The sequence below is a fragment of the Pseudoliparis swirei genome, chromosome 7 (assembly GCF_029220125.1).
Source record: "Pseudoliparis swirei isolate HS2019 ecotype Mariana Trench chromosome 7, NWPU_hadal_v1, whole genome shotgun sequence".
NCBI lineage: Eukaryota > Metazoa > Chordata > Actinopteri > Perciformes > Liparidae > Pseudoliparis > Pseudoliparis swirei.
In genome coordinates, this window is record NC_079394.1 from 22,315,856 (window position 1) to 22,343,836 (window position 27,981).

Here is a 27,981-nt window from a genome sequence, read left to right on the forward strand (position 1 = left end):
GGGGAAAAAATAGGACTCCTCAGGCTGCACTTTGGCATGCCGTTTGGTCTCACAGGTCCTCATTAAATGGTATAATCACATGTAGTTCATGGATTTTATCTGCTTGCAAGGATGAGGCTTGCAACGTGCTGCGTGACAATATTGGGATGGGAGGGGGTCTGGATATAGATTTTAAGGTACATTGGTTGCACTTTGCCTTCCATGGCCTGGATTATCCTCCTGCAGAAAAAGATAACCCTTTGGCTCCAACGTGGGTTCAAGGATTACAAAAAAATCAACACTTGTACGTCACTTACTCACCCCGTGTGGACTTGAAGGAGATGAATTAAAGTAGAGGGATCCTCTTCCGTTGCTCTCCTGAAGGTCTCTTCCCTTTTTTCCCTGTGAAAGTTTTGTTTCTATTTTTTGGGAGATTTTCTTGATCCGATGTGAGGTCAAAAGTCATGGATGTTGTATGTGTACAGATTGTTCAACCCTCTGAGACAAATTTTGAATGTATGTTATTGGGCTGTATGAAATAAACTGAATTTAATTGAAAGTAAATGTGGGATGTAAAGTAAAACTATATTAAAAAAATGTGTTTACAATCTCTCACACCCTTTGCGCTCTATAATCCAAGTCTCATTTTCCCAGTCATATGCTCACTACTTCCCAAGCATATGCATCTTCACTAAAACCGTGTTACCAATTTAAACCATTTCAAACACTTCTGCATAAACAGGTTTTTTAAATATCAAGGTTTTAGTGAAGACGCATGTGTTTGGGAAGTAATGAGCATACGGCTTGATGAAAAAGACTTGCACTATATTGTATGAGGGTTTTGCTTCAATTCATCAGGGTTTTTATGCATGTTTTGCTTTTAGGGTAACACGTGATGGTTAGGTGATACACAAATGATCATTTTGTGGATGAAGTATTCCTTTAAAGAAATACTTATTAGTCATACATTATATTACATGTCATTTGCAGTTTTTGTTTTGTGTATTTTCCTTGAAGTGAATCGTGGCATTTCCACTGAAATTGGTCATTGCAGAGAGTAGGCCTTCTTCAAATATGATTTGTTCAAATTGAAAAAAAATTGAAAAAGTTCATTTCAGATATTTCCTTTGGCTTGTCATTGCTTGTTATAATATAACTCTACTTAGTGGCTGGCTTGGTCTTCTCCTCAGCTTCTGATGAAGGAAAGGGAAGGAAATGAGTATAGACTAGTTGGAAACAATGTAGTGCTTCACAGCTGCTGTTGTCTCCTAAATAAAACAGTACTATGCATTGTTCATAACAACCATTTTGTATTCTGTACTGAACCATGCCTCATGTAGGAAATGTTCTTCCTATCATATTCTCAGGAGACTGCTTACAACCTTGTGGGCGTTTGCTTTGTGATTTAAAACAGGTTTATATTACCTGCATCTTGATTCAACAGCAGTGTACCATAACTCAATTCATAATACACTCAACTGTATACACACATGTTCATTTGATCATATTTCTAGTCATATCTATATAGCTCTGGGCATGAATATTGCAGTCTATTGCAAAATTCAATAAACGCTGTGTACTACATCTAGTATCATATCGGAGGAAGTCTGAGTGTGTAAGATAATGTCTGACTGTTTCTGATGATTGGAGGTTGAACGCAGGTAACTGAGTTTTAATCCATTGATTGTACTTTAAAGGCACAATTTGTAATGCCTGGCCATATACTCCAAACAAATAGAGGGCAGCATTTCACCTTTAACACTGGGTTCATACGATCTAAATGTATAGTCATTGCAACAGCGGGGCAAGAGACAAGTGACTATCGCCTCTCCAGGAACAAGTGGTATCACAAGACAGGACGGTCCGCGGCTAGCTTGTTAGCACGGTCCTCGGCTAGCTGGTTAACACAGTCCGTGGCTAGCTGGTTAGCATGCTCATCTCAGTAGATATCTCTGCAACACAAGACAAATACGTCTTTAAAATAACATCAACAGTGTCACCGCTTCGCATTCTGTTGAAGATAAATGTAATTTCATTATGGTTTAGATTAAAATGCTGCACTTATCTTTTAAATGAAACATGATGACACATGTTTCTTAAACTCTTCTGGAAGAGTTGATTTTATAGAAACAGGAGTAGAACTAAGAATGGTATGTTGGTTCATATAAAATACAAATGTTAGCATGCGCATGAAAAGCCTTTGGGCAAACTTAATAAGAGCCATTGTAAAAAATATATATCGTCATATATATAAATAGTTTGAGAATAAATGATATGTGAAGACGTATACATAATGAGAATATACTTGACATTTGACTGTCATTAGATACTCAATTATGGACCTATTCTTTTTGCACACAGTATGTTCAATATATGTGTGCCCAAAGATGTGTATGAAATAAACTCACTATACTTTTAGAATCTTAAAATTGATCATTATACATAAGGCTTCCTTGTTGTCTTGCATTCATTTCCCAGCACCATTGTTGGTAAAATATATGCAGTGATCCACCTACATCTTGTGTTTGAATATTACAAAAGAAACAAATATTCTAGCAAATAGGATTTTACCGTATCAAGGTCTGAAAACCAACATGTTAATAAAGTGTGTTCAAGTGTGCAGAATGTTTTGTTTTTTTAATAGTCGGTTAATGATAAGACACATACGTTTGTATCGAGTGTTTATATGTTAATCTTTTTTTGTACCCCATAGTATTCTCAACAGTTATGCAGAGCAATACTGAATGTGATATATTCTAGCTGAGAGGAACATTGGGAAGATAGCTACTACGTCTTCATGGGGGAACCATCTCCGTGCTTTCATTGCAGGAAGTGATGTCGGTGGAGGAGGAGTGCACTTCCTGTTACTGCCTGATGGACTCGACGAGCTGCCACCTGCTTCTGGAGCAGCCGGGCTCGTACGCCCTGGTGGGCGAGCCCCTGACGCAGGCTGCCATCAAGAGGCTGAAGCTGGCTGTGTTCGGGAGCATGGAGGCCGGCTCCATGAGCTACAGCCTGCGGGTGTACTGTGTGGACGACACGCCGCACGCCTTTCAGGTGGGGGAAGACGCCGGTTAGGTGTTTAACTTCTTGTTTTTGTCTTTGGCTCTTCCAACCAGGGTGATATTTTCTAGCAGCACTTTGATCCCAAAGGGTTTTCCACAATCTAATTTATTCATTAAGACAATATGGCCAGTAATAAATAATGGCGTAGGTAGTTCTTTGAGCCCAACATTTAGGTTATAAACCAATACGTTTTCCAAATTGTTCGTGAGCTAAACCTAATTACGGGATTTTGTTGCCGAAACCTTATGTTGTTGGTTTTGTTGCCTAAACATAACTGTACATAGTTATTGAAAGTTTTTAACGTAAAGTCGACCCGAAAACAAAGTTGTGCCGAGGGACGCAAAATAATCAGAGGATTTGTGTCCCACAAACACTAGACCTATTTCATTCATTTCATGACCAACTGCTGTGAGACTGTCTAAAAAAAAAAAAATCAAAGTAAGATCTTTATATATCTACAATAGCTACAAAGGGGACACATTTGACCGGTTGATAATTGGAATCTGTGGAAAGTAAGCTGTAGGTTCCTCTACGCGATATTGTTCTTATATTATATGTCAAATCTCACCGGTGTCACAAACCCACAGAGAATCATCCCCTGACTCTTCCATTCCCCTCAGCTCTATACGCAACATTTTATAGCCGGTGTTACGGTTGTTACGAGCTCAGACACTTAGAAGGAAGGGACCAATTGCATACGTCTGTTGTTGTCGTGTACGGATAATTCAGATGTTGATAATAGCAGAGAACGCAGCTGTCCTCGCGAATGCCGCATTGTTTAGTTCTACAATTCAATGAGAAACCTTCTCGTGTCGTGTCTGGTCTGAACATACCGGAGGAGCCGATGTAGAAGAGAAAGCGTCCAGCGACTTGAAGCGTCGCGTGTTGTTTATGGGTTGAAACAGGAAGTTAGCAAACTGCCCTTCCTTTGAAATACATTTGGTCAAATGAATAAACACTTCATCAACATACAATTGGGAGTCTGTTTTGTGCAAACATATATCACGTAGCATAACTCTGTAGTACAAAAACAACAACAACAAAAAATATATATAAGGATGTTACGGGATTCGAACTCATGTCTTTGGGAGGAAAAAATGTTAATTGACGGGGATCTTACCACTAGGACAAGATCGACATGATTTACTCTGTTCGCACAATTAAATAACCTGCACTGCGGTCACTGGTCACCACGAAAGGCAGAGAACCACCAGATCAACTTGTGACCAAGCACACCGCCGACCACCATGGAGCATGTTGACGTGAACGAAGGAGCACTCTACAATAGTGATGGCTTCTCAAACAAATATTCAGCTGTTTCAATTCAAAACGTCTTTAAAGGGCTGCACATTAATGACGAAAATGTTTGTGTTGTTGTCATGAGGTAAACATACACAATCTGGACAATAAGACCAGAAATGGTCATACATGTATGAATATCCAAACATTACACCCATATGTGATTGTTTACCTGTCATATTTAAAGTAAACTAAAGAAGTGACCTCTCTGTGTTCTTGGCTGGTTGAATTCTTAATTGTGTGGCCAGCCAAGAACACAGAGAGGTAAACAGTACAGGTCACTTATTTACTTTATTTAAGTGGCATAAATCACAGACACAATAAGGCAAAGTAAATATGACAAACTTAATGTGGTCAATGACCATGGTCTATGGACAGATGGTAAACAATCACATATGGGTGTAATGTTTTGCTTACACGTTGCTACCCCCCCCCCCCCCCCCCAGCACCACCACCACCAATGAGTGATTTAATGCCACGTTGTATCGTTGTTGTTTTTTTAAAGCATTTCTTACTCAATTCCCCTAAGATCCAGAATTCAAAATGTACATTTTCAATTTCACATTTTCCTACTGCAATAATAGGAACATATTGTAGATCATGGCCTAGATTCAAACTGAACATCTGGTGTGTATGCGCTTTTAGCCGGGGCTGTCTGAGGCACCGGAGACCTCAGCGTGTGTTCTCTACCTGTTAAACCAAGTGAGTAATTGCAGCTTCATTACCACTGAAACACTAGTGCTGAGCTGATGGTGGGATCTCTGTCACCGCCTGACAGCTTCTCTCCCAGAGGTTTTAATATACTGAGACAAAGGCTGCCGTACTGTAATCACTGCCATTCAAATGTTAACGTGAATATTCTATCCTTCAGCGACCTGTCGGGTAAGCATTAGGATCTCATAAGTGAACACTAAGCCTCCCGTCCTCCCCAGAGAGACTAGACTAACTGAACAGAGCATGGCGTGCCTCGTGACTGACTCTGCCATCCCGAAACCGCCTCTCTGTCATGTCGCCGCCGACAGCGGCAAGCTGGCTTTTTAAAATGCATTCTGGATTTGGTTTATGAATTTCCAGCCTGCCGAGCAGATGCCAGACTTTTGCGGGTCCCTTGAGCTCCTGTCTGTTAGCACCGCTTCTCTGCTATGTGTTTTCCAAAGATCGGGCACAATCACAGTCTGAGTTCTGGATCAACAGGAAGCCTGATGCAAAACAAACATTTGCGTGAGGGAAACATTTTCTACAGATGAGAAAAAAGGAAGAGTTCCGATTGGTAGCTTTCTGATATCTTTCTCTGATATTGTACAATGCTGCGGTTTCTTTTCACGCCCTCAACAAGTCAAATCTTCTGGATATTTCAATCAAAATTGATGCCCTTTTTGTAATATTTCAATGTTTTATAACTCTTCTGGAAGAGTTGATTTTTTGAAACAGAAGTAGAACTGAAAATGGTTTGTTGGTGAATATAAATGACAAATGTTAGCATGCGCATGAAAAGCCTTTGGCCATAAGTGCCATTGTAAAAATATATATATATTCATATATATAAGTAGTTCAAGATTAAATGATGTGTGAAGACTTATACGTCATGATAATACTTTGACATTTGACTATCCTTATACTCAATTATGGACCTATGTTCTCTGATGTTGCACATTGCTGCAGTTTCTTTTTCTTTTCTTTTTTTAGTGAAATATCTAGAATCTAGATATTTCAATCCAAATTGATGCCCTTTTTGTAATGTGTCAAAATTCTTCATCTCATTTTTAAATTAGCAGAGAAAACAATCAGATAAAGTAAGAATCCTAAAACAACACCTTTTTAGATTCAGTGATTTTTTTCTCTCTAACAAGAAATTCAGGAAAAGTCTTGTTAAATAATTCCTCTCCACCAGAAAGTCAATTTTCAAGGTCACAGCATTCAGTACTGGAGACTTAATTGATAAAAGCTTCCTTCCTGAAAATACCACCAGGCAGGCGTTATGTTCCACCATAAAGGTTGAACTTAACCTTTAGCTTTTAGCCTTCATTTCTAAATCCTGAATTATGTCATCAACAAAACAAAAAAACAATAGTCTTCACATTTTGGGTTTCCACTATTAAATTGTTGGATATCTCTATTACATTATATACATTGCGACATTCACTTAACTGTAAAAGATAACGTGCCATGTGTCATACAGATGATCAGAAACAGCTTTCTTGCATTGTCTATAAATTCACCTGTGAACAGTTCTAAAATCTAGCTATATGCTACATGGGAAAATATGAATATAAACGACTTAGACGTACACTCCACCTCGGCCAGGAGAAAGCCTGAGAGTTACAATGTGACAGGATCTAGTTTCTGAAACATTTTTCACTGCTGTAAATTCCCATTTTAAAGTTTTCTTTGATGCTATTTGGCCATAAGTTGTAATTTTTCCCACTCCACGTCTGAGAGTGTTTTACAAAATGTACTGACTAAACTGGTTTGTCGGTGGAAGTAAACATGCTGCCATTACTGCAGTAGCATGAGTTCACTTTTTAACAGCTCTTGATTATAAATCTACTTAAAATGACCAGTAACATAGTCATTAAAACACCATTAGTGATGGTAGTTATCTAAAAATACGACACGCAAAGTCACAGAATGGATTGACGCCACTGAAAGCACCATGAATTATGCATCTAGCAACTTCTATGTGCCCCTTCTCAAGATCCGATTAAGAAAAATTATTGTGCTGATTACATTATAGGCTCCTAAATTTGTGCCCTTTTTTGCATCTGATTGCAATTTTCCATTTTGGAAAGTAGAGATCTTGCTTTTGCGCCAAGAACCCAATAAGCAGAACAATGGCAGAGAGACAAAGAATCATGGAATGTTTATTTCGCGAGCTTCAACCGACGAAGTGCAGAGTCATTCCTCAAAAATTAGACCGTATTTGGGATTAAATATTCCATGATTACTGGGGGGTCTGGGTGTGACACCCCTTCTGTGTGTTATCCATGTAATCATGAACAGGGAATTATGAAGACCAGAAAAGCCGACACAGGGCTGTTTGTTTCCTGTGTAAAAAACGACAATCTTTTCCTCAACCTAACAAAGTAGTTTTGTTGCCTCAAACTAACAAAGAATTTCAGGATTTATTCCTAAACCTAACTAAATATTTCAGGATCTATTCCTAAACCTAATTCACTATGTTTGTTGTCTACACCTAACTTATTATTGTGGCTCAGTGGTAGAGCAGTATCATCCTTCAAACAGCGGAGGTTCAATTCCCAGCTATGCTAGATCATGTCGCTGTGTCCTTGGGCAAGACGCTTAACCCCAAATTGCTGCTTGAGGCTGTTCCTGAATGTTAGTTAGTCTACCCTCAGAGACAAATTTGTGATGTTGGGCTATACAAAATAAATGTTATTTAATTAGTTCTACAAGTACAGTCCATTTTCTATTTACCTCAAACTTTGTACATTTTGTGAAAACATAAATGAGTCCCACACAACAAAGACAAAGGAGGAGGAGTTTCCCGAACCAACTATGGGGATTGGTCTATAGCTCATTCCTCGGCCACTCAAAAACCAGTCAGTCCGGAGAGACATAGCCACAAGAGTATTTTTGAAGTATTGGCGACTCTCTTCAATAAAGAAAAAGGAGGTCTGCAGTTTTTTCTTCTACAGTAGAGTCACTAAAGGGCTCTTAAAAACTCCATAACTGGCAAGAAAGTTGCTGATTTCTCATTCTTGGCGGACATTGCAACACTCCCTTAGCTTGTGTGATGTGCCACACAGCAAATCAGGAACAATCACAATCTCCACAACGACATTTTTCAGGCTCCTCTTTCTGTCATTTACATTACATGTCATTTAACTGACGCTTTTATCTAAAGCGGCTTACAATCATATTACATTCATACACCGTAAACACAGCTACAGCAATTCAAGGTTAAGTGTCTTGCTCAAGGACACATCGACTAGGGCGGAGATTGAACCACCAACCCCCAGATTAAAAAACTGACCTGTTAACCACTTTTTCGACACAGTCGCCCATTTGTTTTTCATGTGTGCGTCTTCTATCTGCATGTTGACAACAGTTGATTGGTTTCACGCCTACAGTGACAACAATATGCAATACGCCTTAGGCAGGCTTTTACGCAAACACATGTGTGATAAAAGTGCAAGCACAAACACACGCATGCATATTGGATTTGGCTCTCGACTTTTCTCTCTCCTCCCCATGACCTTCCCTCGCTGCTTGGCTCTCTCGTCATGTCTTGTCTGTCTCTATACTTGTGAGACTCTCTCCGCATCGCTCTTCGAACTAAAAACCATGGACGTAATCAACTGGTCCTTAGCGCAAACATTGACACCATCTTCTCGGCGAGAAGCTCGGGTTGAGGAACCTGCCTGTCCTGCTGGGACGAATGTTGCTGGATACTGGCGGGTCTTGTGCCTAGCACCACTCTCCGTGGAGGACGAGAAGACATCTACATATTCGGAACTTTGATTACAGGATTTCTGCTGTTTGGATTTGGCGCTGCCCTGGCTTATCGGAAAATTAAGAAGCGGTGACAGCCGTTAAAGCAAGGCTGCACGACATGATTGAGGCGTTGGGCAGAGCTCTTTGCACTCAGACTTTGGCATTAAACCGTCAGAATGACAACATCGTGGAGAAGCTGGGCTCTGCAAATGAAATTGGATCGATTTGAAATCCTATTGGCAAGCGGGAGGAAATTGGAGGAATAGTGGTGCGAAAAACTGAATTGCAGCTACTGGAAGACCAAACAATCCCAATCTTATCTGCTTGCTCCCTCTACCAGGACGGGCCCAAGGCCGTGACTGGAATAACAACTCCCGAAGATCACTGAAGCGAGACTCTCATTCCATTCCCTTCCCCTATCCACAGACACCTGTGGTTGTTTTCTCCCAGGCCCCTCAAGGCCATCTCCATACCATCTTGTGGACTGAGAACTTTGTCTGTTGTGGACTGGGGAGGGCGATGCCATTCACACACGAACTTAACAAACTGAAATGCACTCACTACCCCCCATCCCACGCCTGCTTTGCCGGTGACAGGAGGACCGGCTGGCTGCTTGTCGGTGCTGGTTACCTTCTGCCCCCAATGACGGGCTCAGTCTTTGGATTACCTCCCCCCTTAGTCATGTCTAAGATGTATGTGCTTATGTGCAATGGTGTTTTTTGTTTCTCCTGCTTGTACCGGGCATAGTCGGGGTGGCTTTTTCTTCTCGCCTCTTCCCTCATGTTATGCTGTCATCTTTCATCCACCCTTTCCTAGATGGCATTCTTGCACCTTCCAAAAGTTCAACCAAGCTGCTGCATGCACGGACACTTATTCCGAATCAATCAGCGTGGCCTCGGCATTAGTCACAGCTCTGTTCCCAGTCTTTTCCCTTTGTGATTGAGATGGCTAAGGATAGACGAGCCAGACGCAGAACCATCCCACCGGGACACTGAACAATGGATACCTGCAAGCGACAATCAAAGTGGTCTTTCATCATCGCAAACCAGCATTTAAATCTGAGCTTCAATCTGTCACGTTCCGGCCACAATTGTGATGCTAATGTGAACGTGAGTTGTATGATTAGTTCAGCCGATGCTCAGCGGCGCTTCTTGGTGACCTGTTTTCTGTGATAAGTCAATTAGTGGATGTGACGGAGGAAAGGATTTGCAACAGGTGTTTTTGCTGATATGCAAAGGTAGTGCAAATGCTCTCGCATTTATCTCATTTCTCTCTCGTTTTATTTGCTATACTATTCTCTCTTATCCCTACTTTTCATTGTGACCGCTTTCCTTCCATTCCCACTTCCTTTACCTGTTCCTTTCCTTTACGTCTACCCTCCAGGGAGTGGTGGTTGCAGAGAAGACCAGAGGTGGTCAGCTCCTCGAGGAGCCGAAGATGTTGCCTTTTCGAGCGAACACCTTTAGCCTCCAGGTGTCCATCCAAGATGTTCCCCAGTTCCTGTGGAGCATCAAACCCTTTACCACATGTCAGGTAACCATGGAAACAGCAATAACTACAGCAAGATATTATATCCCAACATGAATATGATACTAAAGTGCTAATTTGCAACAAAGGGGTGTGTTTGGGCTTGTTAGTGAGAGATTCTCCCTCTGTGTTGTGGGATGTAACGTTTATCTGGTACCACTCGAGGCACTCATGGAGAACAAAATTATACAAATTTAAACTTCAACTTTCAGCATAAGCAGGCAGCTCTTATTTGAGCACAAATAGGCACTTACTTCTTTGCTTTTTCAACACAATTTGTCATCATATTTAATTTGATGTAATATTAAAATTTACTACAAGAGGTTTTTACCTGGAAACAGTCGCAATGTAATAATGATGCCTCTGTATGACCTACACAAACAAGACCATCAGCAAAGAGATTGGCTATTTCTATTTAGTTATTCTTGCCTGTCACTGGGTCCTATTCCCCTCAACATCAAATGACGATTTTCAGCATGCAGACTCTAAGAGCCGATGTGTACATTTTCACAGGCAAGGTTTGGCGGGAAGAAGTACGTTAGCCAGTTTAAAGCTGTATTTCAGAAGGCTGAAATTTTCAGAACTGGTGGTTGCGTCTACCCTCCAGGGAGTGGTGGTTGCAGAGAAGACCAGAGGTGGTCAGCTCCTCGAGGAGTCAAGATGTTGCCTTTCGAGTAACACCTTCAGCCTCCAGGTGTCCATCCAAGATGTTCCCCAGTTCCTGTGGAGCATCAAACCCTTTACCACATGTCAGGTAACCATGGAAACAGCAATAACTACAGCAAGATATTATATCCCAACATGAATATGATACTAAAGTGCTAATTTGCAACAAAGGAATTGTGTTTGGGCTTGTTGATGAAGATTCTCCTCTGTGATGGATGTAATATCTGCCCACCTTAGAGGCACTCATGGAGAACAAAATTATACAAATTTAAACTTCAACTTTCAGCATAAGCAGGCAGCTCTTATTTGAGCACAAATAGGCACTTACTTCTTTGCTTTTTCAACACAATTTGTCATCATATTTAATTTGATGTAATATTAAAATTTACTACAAGAGGTTTTTACCTAGAACATTTAATGTAATAATGATGCCTCTGTATGACCTACACAAACAAGACCATCAGCAAAGAGATTGGCTATTTCTATTTAGTTATTCTTGCCTGTCACTGGGTCCTATTCCCCTCAACATCAAATGACGATTTTTCAGTTTACAAGACTCTAAGAGCCGATGTACATTTCACAGGCAAGGTTTGGATGGAAGAAGTTAGCTGAAGTTTAAAGCTGTATTTCAGAAGGCTGAAATTTTCAGAACTGGTGGTTGCTGCCTAGGTAGGATAAGCACAAAGAAAAGAAAAAACTAAAATGGAAAGTGATGGAGCACAGGCAAAAAGAAAAAACAGAGTCAACAGATGGAGAGAGGAGTTTGAAAGGAATCCAAACGGATCCTTAATTTACCCTTCCTAAATTCCCATCCCTAGTACGCAGACTGACTAATCATAGCGTAGCATCGGCAAGCTCCCACCAGGATTTGACAACTATCCGGCTCTGCTCCATAGACTCCCACTCAGTCATGCTATTCATGCTTAAACGTTGTGTAACTCATTACCTAGAGAGGTAGAAAGGAGATGTACATTTCTAAAACATAACCTTTCTACATAAAAACCTGTGGAGCTAACATTAGCAGAGTGTGTTAGCGCATGATTAACAAGCTTTAGCACTTTGCTATACAAAAGGCTGTAGGTGTATACACACACTCTGTTTTCTTTTTAATGAGCATAACCGCGAATAAAAACCTAGCAGGCTTCACGGAACATTGTCAATTTCTACGGTTTCAATCACCAGATGATGTGCTGGTTCACGCTCACACAGTGATCTGTAGGCGTTAGCTTCTATCTGTATCTTTTAAACCTTTTCACTGCTGAATCACATTGACATAATGGATATATCCTTCAAACATATTTTTAAGAAACTTCTGAAATTACTTTTAGTTTTGTTTCCAGAAATGTGATCATATTAATACAGGGGGTTCTCGAAAAAAAAGAAGCAATCTCAATGGAATTCACCTGGTTAAATAAAGGTTTATGGTAGCTCTAACTTGTGTGTAATATGTAATAGTTTCATTGATAACTAAATTAATTGTGGGACCTGGTTTTACGTCAATGACTAAACTAACTTTAAAACAAAGCTTTAGTTAACGCTAGTTCTATGATGCAAGCAGCGCAAAGCGTCCTGTGATAATAAACACGTTTGTATAAAGTTGAGCGACTAAACCACGGAAGTGAGTACACCTATTTATAACCAGGCTTTATACTTCCACGGTCAACTTCATCATATTGCAGTTATTAATCCTAAATAGTCACAAATAGATATGTTACCTTATCGCCAGTTATATTGAAAATGAAATAACAAAATTGTACTTAAAAAAACAGAAGTTGCATCTTTCTATCTTCCGATACAATAAACGTGCTCACCTTTTTAAAACATGGGCTTGTGGTACTGATGTTTTTGATTGTGCTTGTTTAGACTTGGTGGATGCGAGGTTGTTGAACTCGTTCTGAAGTGCTGCTAATCTAACGTGATGCTAAATCATACTGCTGCTGCCCCGCTGGGTTCACAAAACAACCTTTATACAGTCTTAAGGTGCGTTCACACCAAAAGCGAAACTATTTTTCGTGTCGCCCAAAACGCGTGAGTTTACTCGCTCGACCATTCACCGTGTTCTCGCCATAAGCGTCGAGACGCTCCGCGAGGGGCGGGGCTTATCTCTGTGTCTCGTCTCCGTAAAGACCGTTATCATTTCCTTCATCCACCAGAATAACTAACCACTAGTTCTGCTTTATATTTGTCGTGGACGTCTCACACACTAACGCCCTCGTGTTTGGGTTCATGACATCACCCGTAGGCTCACTCAGCTCGGTCACTTTCACCGATGAAGTTACTGTTACGTCTGAAAAACTTCCGCTTCCAGCGCTACGAGAGCGGAACTCAAGAGCTGATTGGCCCGAGTTGCGAGATTACCGCCTCAAAGTTGAAATATTTCAACTCTGCGAAATTGCGCCGCTGAAAACGCGTCGGCCACACCGCGTCGCCCCAAACGCGCCGCCCGGAAAAATATCGCGTCTAGCGCAGCCACACGCGTCTGTACGTTGACTTTTCATGGGATTCGGTCGCGCGATGAAATAGTTTCGCTTTTGGTGTGAACGCACCTTTAGGCGATAATGTTTGACCTCCATTGTTATCACATAGGCTCCTACAAAGTGGACAAGTCAAATCTGGCTTGAGAAAAAAAAATTCTGTACGCTTCATGACATTCATCTGGTATTGATTCGCTTCATATTTTGCACTTTTAAGCTGTTATTTCAGCGTGCAACCTGCCGTCACCAAAATTTCCCTCCTGAGGATCAGACAGACGGACATGACTTGAGAGTATGAGAGGAATGGCTTTCTGTTTGTTTTGCTTGCAGGAGCATTAAGATGCGAACAGTATTAGATTGAACTCATTGAATGCACCACGGCCGTCGTCGAAATGCTGTTTTGTACCTTGTTGTTGCCATTCGCAGAGCAGCTGAGCTGTATCCCCCCTGGATGCAGGCTGAAAGCTGTATTTCAAAGACACCCACCCTCTCCGTGGCCTTTATTTATGAGGGACTTGGGATGGCAGGCAGCCACCGCAAACCTGCTTTGGCGTAGCAAGGTGTAGAATAATAGCCGAGCGCCGCGCCCATACATCAAGTCAGCTTTTAGTGCTAAAGAGCATTCAAGCTTTCCACGTCAGTCACCCCCCCCCCCCCCTGTCTCCCTCTCCCTCTCCTCCGCATCCTCCGCCACCCCTACCAGACTCCATTATCTGCTGCTGTGAGCTGCACTGGCCAGCCGAGACCAAAGCCACACACCGTCCGTCGCTTTTAATGCCGCCACCTTCACTGAGAATCGTTTACAGGTCACTTTTAATATGGCCGAGAGGTCAAGGACGTTCCCCCCACAGATGTGCCCGATCTCTGGAAATTAATTATATATCAAAGGCTGTCTTTTTCCCTGTTGCCCCGTATTCCCACATCCTGTATATCGCTTACACCGAGTTAGCTGGAAAGCTGCTTCTGCTATCAGACTTTACTGTACAAGGGAATCAGCCTGGATTTCTTCTTCTCATCAACACTACTTAGTTTGACCATTTATCAAGGCACGGAACCACTGAGACAGTTAGTGACCGTGTGGGCCCTATGGCAGCTCTGTCTTGTATGCAATTTGTAATAGTTTCATTGATAACATATAAATTGTGAGACGTGGTTTTACATCAATGAATAAACTAACTTTACATTACGGATTTGTTATGGATTTAAGCCAATAAACAAAACTATCAAAAGGTGCAAGTGGTCTTATGTGCAACACAGTTTCCCGATGTCCCGTCTTTTTGTTCTCCTTCTGCCTCCTCAGGAGTTCTCCTTCCCTCAAGTGTGGTGCAGCAACCAGCAGCCCCTGCACTGTGCCTTCTCTCTGGAGAGATTCAGCCCCGCCACCGCCCAGCTCTCCTGCAAAATCAGCGTGCGCCAGGTCAAAGGTCAAGAGCAGATTCTGCAGGTCTACACGGCCGTGGCCGAGGTGAGGCTCTGCAGCTGCGGAGGAACGGGGGGGTGGGGAGCGTTTCTCGCTTTCTCGCCTCAACCTTTATATAACCTTCCTGGAGGGGGCCAGCTCTCTTGAGCTTGCATTGTGTATTAATAGAGCAAGGAGGACACTCTTACTTTCTCCCTCCTTTCTTCACAGGATAGTATGCTAAACACAGACAACAGAGATGCAGCTTTTCACTGCACATATGTTTTTAACCTTTATGCATCCGGGGAACTCCAGGCACACAGACCACACATTAACACCTGGGAGCCGCTCAGCAGCTCCACTGGAGCGGCTCGGAGGTAGAACTCCTCACTCAAGAGCACCTTGACAGTCGTCGTTGAGCCAGAAGAGAGTGTGTAATACACTGCTTTTTTTTTTCTTTTTCACAAGCAGTCGCAAAACGTGCTTGTCACACCTCAAGGCCGCCAAAAAAACGCATGAATACTGCAGTAGGACGCAGGTGAAATAATATTTGTAATTACTTTTTGCGTTTTTTATTATTTTTAAATCTGACCCGTATGATTAGTTTGGGTTTGACAGATTGTGGGAAGAAATAAAAGTATTTATAGGAGCTGTGGGTAGAACACAAATCAGCAACACACACACACACACACACAAGTGCAGACACACACAAGTACACACACAAACAGTAAACACACGTGATCGTTGTGGGTCTCCAAGTTGGATCAAAACCATTTTCATGCAGAGCACCAACACAGCGGTTTCAGAGGCGCTCCACGCCAACACGAGCCATCACATTCCCCCAACAGCACAGATTCTAGTTGGATTTCCAGAAAATTGGCAAATGAAAATGCAAATGTTCCCACTGATTAATGATGGTTACTATTATGTAAACAGCAGTTGGTTCATCTTGATTCGGCTGTCATTAAAGAGACGTTACAGTCCACAGAGACGTGATGCGTTCCCAATACCATTTTCACTTCTACATCGCAGCCAAGTGTAAGATGTTTTCGTGTTGGTGATGTGCACAGGGTACCACTCTCTCAGCCCTGACGAGGAGGATGTTATATTTTACTGGCAGACGATGAAGAAATCCCCAGCTGACTTCTTGTGTTTCCTGATTCGGTTCCATCTCCCAGCCAGCTGTTCAACTGTGGCCAGGGTTTTCTTTTTGTCTGCCAGTAAAATAAGAATTAAAAGGAAAATCAGGTGGCGACGTATATGCTTGAGCATCGTTTGTGTGTGTGTGTGTGTGTGTGTGTGTGTGTGTGTGTGTGTGTGTGTGTGTGTGTGTGTGTGTGTGTGTGTGTGTGTGTGTGTGTGTGTGTGTGTGTGTGTGTGTGTGTGTGTGTGTGTGTGTGTGTGTGTGTGTGTGTGTGTGTGTGTGTGTGTGTGTGTGTATGTGTGTGTGTGTGTGTGTGTGTGTGTGTGTGTGTGTGTTGAAACCTGCAGATGGGCCAAATGGGAAAAGTCACTGCCAGCATAAACACATAAGGCAAATGTGAAAAAGTAAAGTAATACTCCACCCTAGGTCCTGAGCACCAAACACATAATCACCTGGAGGCTTGAACGGTGGCCTAAAGGGACAATTCAAGATAACCACCGCTGAATGAGACGAATTGAGCAAAACTTTGAAAATACACCGAACGCTGAGTTGCGAAAGCCAATCAGAGTTGAGATGCTCCGCCGTTCTTGAATCTAACTGGCTGCCGCTGCTGTAATTGCGCTGGAAGCGGCAGTTATTCAGACAGGTGATTTTATCAACCCAAACACAAGGGCGTTTGTAGGATGTCCACAACAAGTATAAACCAGAACCAACCAATCAGTGAAAAAATAACATTGAATGAGGTTGGAGTGCTCCAGACCCTGGCCCTGCTGATGCGCCCCGCCCCCCTTTTCTGGATAGTGGGCCATGCTACAAACTATTCAAACACTCTGTCATATTCATTGAATTATGTGTTTATGTACAGTAAATCTGTAATGCTTCATTCTGGTCACATGACATCTATTGCTTCTGTCCATCCTGGAGAGGGATCCTCCTCTGTTGCTCTCCTGAAGGGTTCTTCCCTTTTTTCCCTGTGAAGGGTTTTTTATAAAAATGTTGGGGCAGTTTTTCCTGATCCGATGTGAGGTCAAATGTCAGGGATGTCACATATGTGTACAGATTGCAAAGCCCTCTGAGGTACATTCTTAATTTGTGATATTGGTCTTTATAAAATAAACATAATTGAATTGAATTGACTCATTGACCTCTCATGACTCAAAGGAACCAACTCCAAACATGTAAAAGCCACATTGTAAGTACACATGATTTCATAATCAAAAGATAATTGTACCTGTTAACACTTTTGACTGTTACCTGTCTGAATTGTCCCGACCCAGTAAACCCCATCCACATGGCTCTCCAAGCTGGTCACAACAAGAAAACTCTTATCTGACCACGGTCTAATTTGAGTCTGTTTCTGTTTTCCTCCAGACTGAAAAAGAGTCCGTTCCATTTTTTATGCAGACAGACTGCACCATCACGTCCCAGACGGGGCCCAAGGCCTTCAAAATCCCCTCGTCCATCCGCCAGAGGATCTGCGCCACCTTCGACACTGCCAACGCCAAGGGCAAGGACTGGCAACTCTTAGCCCAGAAGCTCCACTTAGATCGGTGAGCGTGTGATGTGCATTCTCTCTTCTGAGATGGCGTGATGTCTGAATACTTTTTTTTTTCTTTCTCCGTAATGGCCACCGCCGCCAAGTATGACAATGTGCTGCGAGCGCTGTTAACCCGTTAACGAGCGTGGCTTAAGATCATCATCCTGTAATTGAATGAATGTGTAGTGTGTGTGTGTGTGTGTGCATTGTGGTTTTGTTAATTATAACACTACATCCTTTAAAGGAATAATGTGTCTAATCAACCGCATCATTACTATTTCTGTCACAGTCTGTCGAAGATATATATTGTTCATCACTTCTTCTTTTTTTATACTTTATTGATATCTTAATTTTTTATTGTATCTGTTAGTAAGTTTACAACTGTAAAGAAGAAAACAGGAAAGTAAAACAGAAGTATATAAAAAAAATGATGACAAATAATAACAATGGCATAACAAAATACAAAATGATTATAATAATAATGAATAATAAAACAACCACCCACAGACCCACCCCGCCCACGGCCTTCACATTCTTTCACATAGTTTGCGTAGAACAATATTGTAAAACTAAAGTTAAGTAATTATGTTTAGTTACATTTAGTCAGACGGATAATGGCAGAGGACCAGATACGTACATACACATTACCAGATGTGTCTCATTCAGTGGGCAACATGGACAGATATTGAAAATATAAAATGAAAAGTTGCCTTTTCTTAGAAAAGTCTAGTCATGTTTGTCCATTTTCATAGTGTTAGAATATGCAATAATGATGAATCTAAGAATTATTCAAATCCAGTTGTTGTGTTTGGCCGGTCTGATCCGGTAGCAGCTGTGATCTCCTGTTCAGTGCATGATTCATGAAACGCTGGTATCTAAGAGTCCTTCGGGGGTCCAAAATATCCAGATAAGTTTTCCTCTCCAAGTTGTGCGGCGTTGAACCGCGAGCCCGATGTGACCAATGGCTGCAGCCTTTCATGTTGCTTGTTGTTTTTCCTCCTTGTGCAGCATCAGGCAGCGGCAGGGAAACATTGCCCCCTGCTGGATCCAGAGAAACATTGAGACATTGTACCGGGCGTAACAACAACCCTCTCTTTCTTTAATTTTTGCAGCACCTGATAATTAAATCCCAACCAGATTGTGTTTGCCAGTAATTACTCCTCATTTGTGATGCTAATTTATTCTCTATATGTGTTGATAATTCTAAAAGGTCACACCTTTTTTGTTTTGTCTACATGTAGAACCAGATGGTTTTGTTTACTCCACCAAGACAATTTGTGTTAAATATTTATTTTGTTACTGACCAATATAATAAGTGGATTGTATAATAATCTAGTGAAAGGAACCGAAGGACACATTTTCTTTTATTATTGATTAAGGACTGATGTTTAGAATTAGGTCTTTATACTGTGCATTCTCTAATTAGCTATACTTATTTCAAACTATATTTTACTTATTATATAGTCATATTTGAAATGTTAATCACTTCGTCCTGCTCAAAATAACACAACACTTATTTGGAATTATACCTTTGGCATGTAATTGTTATATGTGGTTTAAACAGGAATTCACATTTAGTCTAAATCACTCAAAGCGTCAACAGTTTGTGGCAACATCTGGACGATGGACAAATTGAGGTTGGGTGGGTGGATGGAGACATTATTGATCCTAATTTGGGAAAATATTGTATGACAGCAGCAGGTTGTACAGGCTATATAATAATATAAACGGACTGAGGGAATGGTTATAAATGTTATGTTCCGGATGTATAAGTGGGCGTCTCACGAGCTGGTAGCGTGTCTGTCGATGGACAGCAGTGATGTTGTTGTGTGTTGTGTGTGTTGTGTCGACTGGGTGAACGTTACTATGACCGAAGCAGCGTGAAGACGGTTTGGAGGTTTTCACGTTTTTTGCGGGGGTTTGGCGTGAGCTCGGCCAACAGTAGCTTGTTCTATGTTCTCTGAATAAACACCCTAAAGCACCCTATAAGCCGTCTACGCCTTCATGACCTCCTGGACCCTACATTTGGTGTCAGAAGGTCAGAAGTAAAACTATCATCAACGCCATCACGGTAGCAGCAAGCAGCAGTGAAGTAGCTACCTATCTTGATGAAAGCATGAGAAACATGAGTCTCAAGATTAAGCGGGAAGGAGAAAGTGGGAAGGGCAAAGAGGAAACGCGGCGAGAGCCACAACGAGCCGGCGACGCACCGAGGCCGAGAAGAAATGACCGAAAGGATGGCTGCGGAGGCTGGCTACAACCACTCAGACGCGCCGGTGAGGGAAATGGCGGCCGTGAGAGATAACTTCTTGGGACGCGGGGACACATGACACAGGAACGGAGAGAAGCTGTTGGCGATCACAATAAAGACCCCAAGATAAGCGGTACAAATCCAGCAGGGCTTTCATGCACGAAATTTGAACCTGTATATGATGCCCATGCCACTGAGTAAAGCTCTCCAGTTAGCGCCCAGTTAGCGGGGTGGGTGGCGCTTTATTTTCTGCTGCGTCGTCCTGATGATCGGAGTGATGCACTAATTGGGGCTCTAAGCGGCGGTTGGACAATGCTCTGCCATAGCCTGCTCGCTCAGACTGTGCAGCAGACATGGCAGCCAGAGGGCCGCTGAGGGCTCGCTGGCGGCGATGAGGGCTTGTTCACCCTCATCCCACGCCTCGTTGATCCACGCACAGCTAGCGGGGTTCCTCAGTCCATCCAGCCATGCCAGCTGACCAGGCATCCAGCACTACTCGCTCACTGGGTGCTCAGGAGGCTTTGGACTTCAGCAACGGAAATGCCACGTACTGGCGCCACTTGGGTAAAGTGGTTGCTGAGCACCAAAGGGCATGGGTTGTGAGGCAGAAGGAGTTAGGCGCAGCCTGCACAGACGGGGGAATAACCAGCTAGTGAGGGGCTGGGGAGCTAACCCAGAGAGGCAGACAAGCCACGACCAGAGTCAAGAGGGGGTGTGTACAATACCTGATCGACACTGCCCCGTGCCACATGAACAAAGGAAGCAGTGAGGACCGCCGATGGGGCGTCGGGACCCAGCATCATCCCAGCCCCCTCAGATTGATGCGACCGGGCAAATGTCCCCAAATAAGACATAACCAAGCCAGATGGTCAGCTAGGCGACTAGTGTTTCGTTGAACATGGATAGGAGACTGTTGGTATACAATGCTCACCATTGGAGGGACATGCTGCTACTGGTAGACACAGGTTTAAAGTAACAACAACCCTGAGTGAGCCCGATGTGGTGACAAGACACACGTTATTTTCCCACTATCGTGAAACTGCAGGGTGTCACCGAGAACTGGGCTCTTCCCACTATTTGCAAAACTGCTGGGATATTGGAAAAGTCTATCCGCTGCCGGTGTGAGTTGTAGGGGCGAGGACTGTATACTGGGGCTGGATGTTCTCGGGGCATTGGACTGTGTCATCGGCCTGAGAGAACTCTCCGGCATTGGATGTCATCCAGATGTGGCCAGCCACGGCTCACCTGTGTTCACGACCCATGTCATCCCTGGCTGAGACAACATGATGCTGCTAGCTGCATCGCTTAAATGTCATATCCACCTGCCCTCCACCCTGCCCCGGCTGTGATTTGCACCACCCCCAGCCCATGTCCGGCTGGCACAAGTCCACACACCACCCTGCCCCGCCTCTGCCCACAGCGACCCCGTGAAAAGTCTTGGCAGTGAAGGGAGATCAGCAGGCAAACTGTGGTGGTCGCCACCTGACCACAAGACCTGTTGGCTTGGCAGTCTTGAGTTCAAGGACTGTTTTTCAATGGGAGACTCTTGTGGGCCGCTGTTGTGGCAGCTGTTGACATGAGAAACAGGAATGCCACGGCGATTGAGGATGAGACCTCGACATTGTATTCTGGCCAGCAGGCTGCGGCAGACAGGAGATGCACCGGCCGATTGCGGTCTCAGGCCACCAGCCCCTGGGCTCGGTACTGCATTCCCCAGAAGAAGCAGGAAAGGAGGCGTGGCCAGATGTGGACTACAGGCCCCTCAAAGTGACAAAAGGACTCCTACCCCTTCACGCGTAAACCTCGACCACCAGTGGGGTCAGCCTGAGTACTCCTCTTTGGACCAAGAGGCGGGTGGAGGGAGTCCCTCTCAGCCCCTGAGCGAGGCCATGCCTTCATCACGAGGGGGGCTTCTCCTACCCCTGTTGGCCTCTGCAATGCTCCTGCCACGTTGAGCTAATGGACAGGGTACTCGCTGGTATCCCTCGGCAGGAGTGTGGACAGCCTGGACGACGCTGGGCCTCTGCAAAACTCCTTCCAGAAGCTCGAGGCCCTGACAGGGGTGCTGGAGAGGTAGCAGCAGTCTAAAGCTGCAATTTGGGAAACATACATGGCTGACAGGAGGTCACATTTCTAGAACTTCCAGCTTGGGAAGTGGCGGTGGCCTTTCATGGATGATAAAGTGCAGTTGCCCTCAGGATTGGCTACACAACACCTCTGGGGACCTGAAAAGGGGGGTGGCCTGGCCTCCTACTACAAAGTTTGTGAGGTTTTCACTGCATAGCTGTGCCACTGTTCCGCCTGCTGCAAAGGCCGGGTGGTGTTTGATTGGACAGAATTTTGTGAGGGCGTTCACCATAGCTGTGAAGCCTGGAGGCCCCAGTCCTCCTCACCGCTAGTCTCACCTGCCCTCGACCACAGGCGCCAGTAGTACAGGCTGGGTGCTGTGCTGGCCCAAGTGACTCCTGGCACCACCGACCTCAATTCTGCCTTTAGCAGACACACGGACAAGGCTGAGCGCAGCGTTGTATCCGCGAGGCAGAGCTGCTGAAGGATGTGGGTCTGTGCCATCGACTTTTTCAGATATTACCTTGGGGGCCTCCACTTCAGTCCGTGTCACGCCACTCACGCCTGGTGGCTCATGTCTTTTAAGGGCAGAGCCCATTGCTTGCAGCTGGATTGAGGAGCTGGCGTATGATTTCACTGTGGTCTGAACCCGGGGTATCAAAGCTCAGAAGGCTTTCTTGCCCGGGCCTTGCAGGCGCTGATGGCTGCAACTACTGTGAAAGGCGCGGGCACGCACGGCTGCAACCTGGTGTGAAATGTGCTGCCCGTGGGCTTGATGGCGCCAGCGAACATGATTTGACAGCTGTGGGGCAACAGAGGTGGGGGTTTGAAACAGGAAGCCGATATAGAGCACGCCGCCAGTGCCATGGGTGGGATCAGTGGACGAGGGGGGAGAAGGTTACCATGGAAGAGACAGCACAAAGGGACCGCTTGGGTGGGATCCAAGCCCTGCGACTGCGTGATGGTGTACCCCAGAGAATTGGAAAGGCCGACGACTGGAAGACACAGTAGCGATGGTGAATGTCGCTCTGAGAGAGACAGTGCTGCAGGCGGCCATGAACTCAGAGAGACCACACTTGATGGGTTAGACCCTCCGTCTGAGAGACAGTGGGATTCTACTGGGGCCAACATAGGCGGGATGTGGGTGCGCTGCAGAGCGCTGGGCGACTGCACAGCGAAGAAAGGCCCTGCAACATAGGCGGTGCCCCAGCTCCGGCAGTTTCCTGGCTGGGTGTCCCATGGAGAGGTGGGATTGGCCCCAGACAGATTACGAAGACTCTCCAGCAGTTCGTTATCCTCACCTACATGGACTATTTGCTGGGATGGCCGAGCGTACTGCATGCCGAACCAGGAGGCAGAGGCCTCAGTGGATGCTCTGGTGGGGAATGTTCAGCAGAGCGCATTTCGAAGTCATCCACACAGATCAGGGCAGAAACTTTGGTGTGACCGATGTCTTCGCCATATGTGGGGCCCTCTAGTCATCCACAGATCAGGTAGCAGAAACTTTGTCTGTCCGCCACACATGCCGAACCAGGAGGCAGAGACGATTGTGGATGTGTGACAAACTGGGATCACAAAACCGCCTGACATGACACCCCTCCATCCACAGAGCGATGGGCTGGATATGAGAAGTGAAGCGTCGCTGGCAACAGGTAGCTGTGAGGCGGCAGCTACAACGACAGTGATGTTGGACGCACCACGGGCTCTGGTGCTGATGGCTTCATAGGTTTCGCGTGCAGGACTCACTCCTGCCTCCCTCATGCCTCTCATGCCCGGCAGAGAAATCCGGACGCCAGGGAGAGGATGATGGAAATTCCTGATGCCTCTTCCCGAGGGGTCCCCCGGCTCGATTTATGCCTGGAAACTCCAGACCGGGCTTTGGAGTCGCCCACGAGTTTGCTAGGAAACCGATGCGAAAGCGGGCGTGAAGGCAAGAGGAACTACGTGCGCCACGTTAGAGGAGCCATTTTTGAAGTCGGAGAGCTGGTCTGTATAGCCTCAGAGGAAGAAGGGTGGTGCCCAAAGTCACAGTGAGTGGGTGGGGCCCTGCCGAACTCTGAGAGACTTGAGAGGTACAGGGTCCAATTGCCCACACGAGGAAGGAAAGTCGTTTCATCGAGACAGGCTGGCCCAGGCTGGCATATCCATTCTATCAGGACAAGCCTGGGCACGGGCCTGGGGCACGGGGAAGCCCAGACTACCCTCAAACTCCCCCCCCAACCCTTCCCAATGGGCCCTTCACAGGCTCTCCTTACAGGCTGGCCCGCCCCTCCCTTCCCCGCCCTGCCCTTGTCCCAGCGCCCCCTTAACCCTTTTCCTTCTCCTAGCGCCGACGGCAGCCGGGCAGAGGAACCGTGAGGCCCCTGACCACCTGAGAGACTTTGTTTGCCGAGGCGAGGGACGGCGAGGGGAGGTAGTAATTAATTTGAGGAATGTTATGTTATAAATGTTATGTTCCGATGGGCGAACGTGTCTCAGTGAGCGGTAGCTGAGAAGCGGTTCGTGATTGGCTAGCGAGATGTTGTTGTGGCGATGGGCTGGTGAAGGTTCAACGCCGCTGGCACAACAGCTGGCCATAGTGGCAGCTAAACATCCAGCGACTGGGGCGACCACGTGCGCCTCTCTGGTGCTGATATGACACAGGTCTGCGGTGCGGGACTCCACTTCACTGCTCTCCTGCCTTCTCATGCTCGTAGAAATCCGGACGCCAGGATGGGATGGAAACTCCTGGCTCCTCGCAGTCCCCGGGGCTCGGGCTCGGGAACTCAACTCCAGGACCGCTTGAGTCGTACGAGTTTGCCAGGAACCAGTCATGATGCGGTGCAAGGCAAAGAGGTTTCAGTGTGTGCACACGTTGGGGCCATTTTGAAGTCGGAGGCTGGTCTGGTGTATAGCCCTCAGAGGAAGAAGGCAGAGGCCCAAAAGCTCGACAGTGAGGGTGGGGCCTGCGAGTCCTGGAGACTTGGAGGGTGGTGTACAGGGGTCAACTGCCACCACGAGGAAAATCGCTCTGCATCGAGACAGGCTGGCCCCAGAACACATCACCCCATCAGGACAATAGCCTGGGGCACGGGAACAAGAGACTCGTAGACTACCCTACAACCCTTCCCAATGGGCCAGCCTTTCGGCCCGCCTTCACAGGCTCTTGTGTCCCTGGCCCCCGCCCTCCTTCCGTCCCTGCCCCTTGGTCCCCGCGTCATAACCTTTCCTTCTCCCCAGCGCGGCGGCGGCAGAGGAACCGCCAGGCCCCCTGACCACCTGAGAGACTTTGTTTGCCCCTGAGGCGAGACTTTATGGGGGAGGGTGGTGTAGCGGACTGAGGGAATGTTATGTTATAAATGTTATGTTCCGGATGTAGTAGACGTCTCACGAGCTGGTAGCTGTGAGCGTGTCTGTGGTGGACAGCGAGTGATGTTGTGTGTGTTGTTGTGTTACGACTCGTCGAGAGCAGAGCTATGACCCGAGCAGGCGTGAAGCTGGTTTTGGAGGTTTTCACGCGTTTTGCGGGGGTTTTTGCGCGAGGCTACGGCCATTGTATGCTTGTTCTATGTTCTCTGAATAAACACCCTATAAGCCATCTACGCCTCGTAGTTGCCCTGGACCCAGGTCGCTACGTCTCGTAGTTTCCTGACCCAATTACGCTACAATAATAAGAACAATATATACACAGTAAGACAGTATACATAAACATTAAAGATATCGATAGAATACAGAATGTAAAGAATATGTAAGAATACACCATGTGTGTGATTTACACCAAATGCAAGCAACCTCCGTGTTTGAAAAGTGAAGCCGGGTCTGTAGGAGCTGTCGAGTAAAATCAACCATGCGATTCTTTTCTTGAATGTCACCATTTTTTTTTCTTTGCAGAACAGCAACATAACACAACATAAATTAAACTTTTATTTGAAAATCCTGGATTCATCGCCGTCGGTTCTGCGCTTGCGCTTCTAATATTGAGAAAGAGAAATAGTATGCCCTTCTGCTTTCTTCAAACCTCAGGTGACGTCTACATAGTTAGCAGCCCCCCCGCATTGCATTGCATATCATCGCCATCAAGCAATCATATGTAAAGAATATGTGAAATACACCATATGATGAATTTACCATGCAGCAACCTCCGATGTTTGAAAAGTGAAGAAAGCGGGTCTTGTACAGGGCTATCCCAGTAAAATCTTGTACATTCTTTTCTTAGTCCTTCCATGCTCTTTTTATTTTAAGAACAACAACATAAACATAAATTAAACTCATATTTTACAGAAAATCCTGATTCATCTTAAATGCGGTTCTTAATATCGCTTCCCTAATATCGATTGAGAAATGATAGCACCCTTCTGCTCTCTTGCTAAACCTCAGGTGGCGTCTACATAGTTAACGCCCCTGATGTCATCATTGCATCATCATCGTCAACTTAATCATGGCAATATATCAGCATGATCAATAGTGTTTAAGCAAAATTGTATCTATGGTAGAGTACACGATTACAATTTACAAAATGGTAATATTCTCTGGACTACCATACTCCATTCTGACTCTAATTCCTTGTAAACATTCCTTCCATGAGTTTATGGCATATTTATCAATTCCGTCGCTGGTGAGAATTGTGTACTTTTGGGTTGGACTTTGGAGTACTTTTGGGTTTGGACTTGGGGTTTGGTCTTGGGAGTCCTTGGAGGGAGGATTGATGGCGTCACCTGATCAACTGTTCTTGCTCAGGTTTACTCAATTATTTCAGCTAAATAAAATTTCAGTCAAACTAATATGATAACCCTGCTTTAAAAATATCCTTTAAAACCAATTATTTTTCCTGCTTTTGTGTGTGTGGACATATATATTATTATATACATATGGTGTGTTATTGATTATATATATATATATTAAGCAAATATATATATATTTATTCAACAAACAATTAAAATAAAATAATCATACACAATATTGTATATCATTGTGTATCTATAGGTAGAGCACACGAAAATAAAAAATAAAACATATATGTAAAAAATAAAACATATAATATATATGTGTAGATATATATAATTATATTTAATTAAAATATTAAGTTATAGATTTAACCTCAGTCGCTGATTTAACGTAAAATATTGTTATGAATTTAACCTCGTCACTGATTTAACGCTATCTGTGAATAAATAATAAACTCTTTCTGCTAGTTAGATCCTCCAAAACCCAATTATTATATCTCATGTTTAACCTTCTGGAGACATCAGAGCCAGCGGACATTTAAAAGTCCTGTGTCGCGATCAGCTGCTCAGCGGCTACAGCGGCCTGACCGGCTGACCGCCCAGCGCTCTGCGAACTCCCGGAGCTCACTAAAGCCGAGCAGAACCTCTCAAATCTCAGCGCAGATACAAACCGATCTGAATCACTCGACGACCACAGATTTGATGCCAAACTACAAACTACCATGCAAAACATCTTCAAATTATACTGCGACTCAACAAGTAGTATGAAGAAAAAGTCAACTTAGCCGGTTGTTTATTTTCTCCTCGGTATTATTTCTTGTTGCTGGTGAAAAATGCATTCTGGGATATCAGCTGGCCAGAGTACGCACCGTCTCCTCTCTGATGCAGCAGACTTTTAAATTCGAAACATGTCCTCGGACTACATTGATAGCGTTTCACCTCCTAAAGGACAAGGTAGCCTCCAGAGGAGAAGAATGCTGATTGATTAACGCCTATGTCTCAATCTCAATTTTGAGTCTTCAATACAGCATGATCTTCATTTAGTAAATTAAGCTCCATTTAGAGTCAAATAAACCATTTATAATCAGGGTATGCTTTTACTACCAGAGTATTGGTTGGGTCAGGGAGATATACGGTTGTTTCTTCGAACAGGGTAGCTTTACTACCAGAGTGTTGTTGTCAGGGTCAGGGAGATGTCTGGTTGTTTTCTTCTGAACTTGAACCCTTTCACAGTATTTCTTTTGCTACATCAAGTTAGTTGCTTGATTTTTGGTTGCCCTATAAACTCCTCAGTGTGTCACTTCTAGTTATAAAAACAAATGCCAACAGCAAACAATGCAGAACTCAAGGCTTCGAGATGGTAATCTATAACATAAATGTAGGATAACATACTATATGCATCAGCAAAGATCAA

At 44.4% G+C, this 27,981-nt stretch overlaps 1 protein-coding gene across 1 annotated transcript in view; it reads left to right on the forward strand.

Moving 5' to 3' along the window:
- The window catches only part of unc5db (unc-5 netrin receptor Db), a 283,470-nt gene that overhangs the window by 240,416 nt on the left and 15,073 nt on the right, over positions 1 to 27,981 (forward strand). Inside the window, exons 12-15 of the mRNA XM_056418402.1 lie at positions 2,809 to 3,036; positions 10,183 to 10,332; positions 14,767 to 14,931; positions 17,381 to 17,559. Coding sequence (XP_056274377.1) covers positions 2,809 to 3,036; positions 10,183 to 10,332; positions 14,767 to 14,931; positions 17,381 to 17,559 — 722 coding nt within the window. The remainder of the gene's footprint in view (positions 1 to 2,808; positions 3,037 to 10,182; positions 10,333 to 14,766; positions 14,932 to 17,380; positions 17,560 to 27,981) is intronic.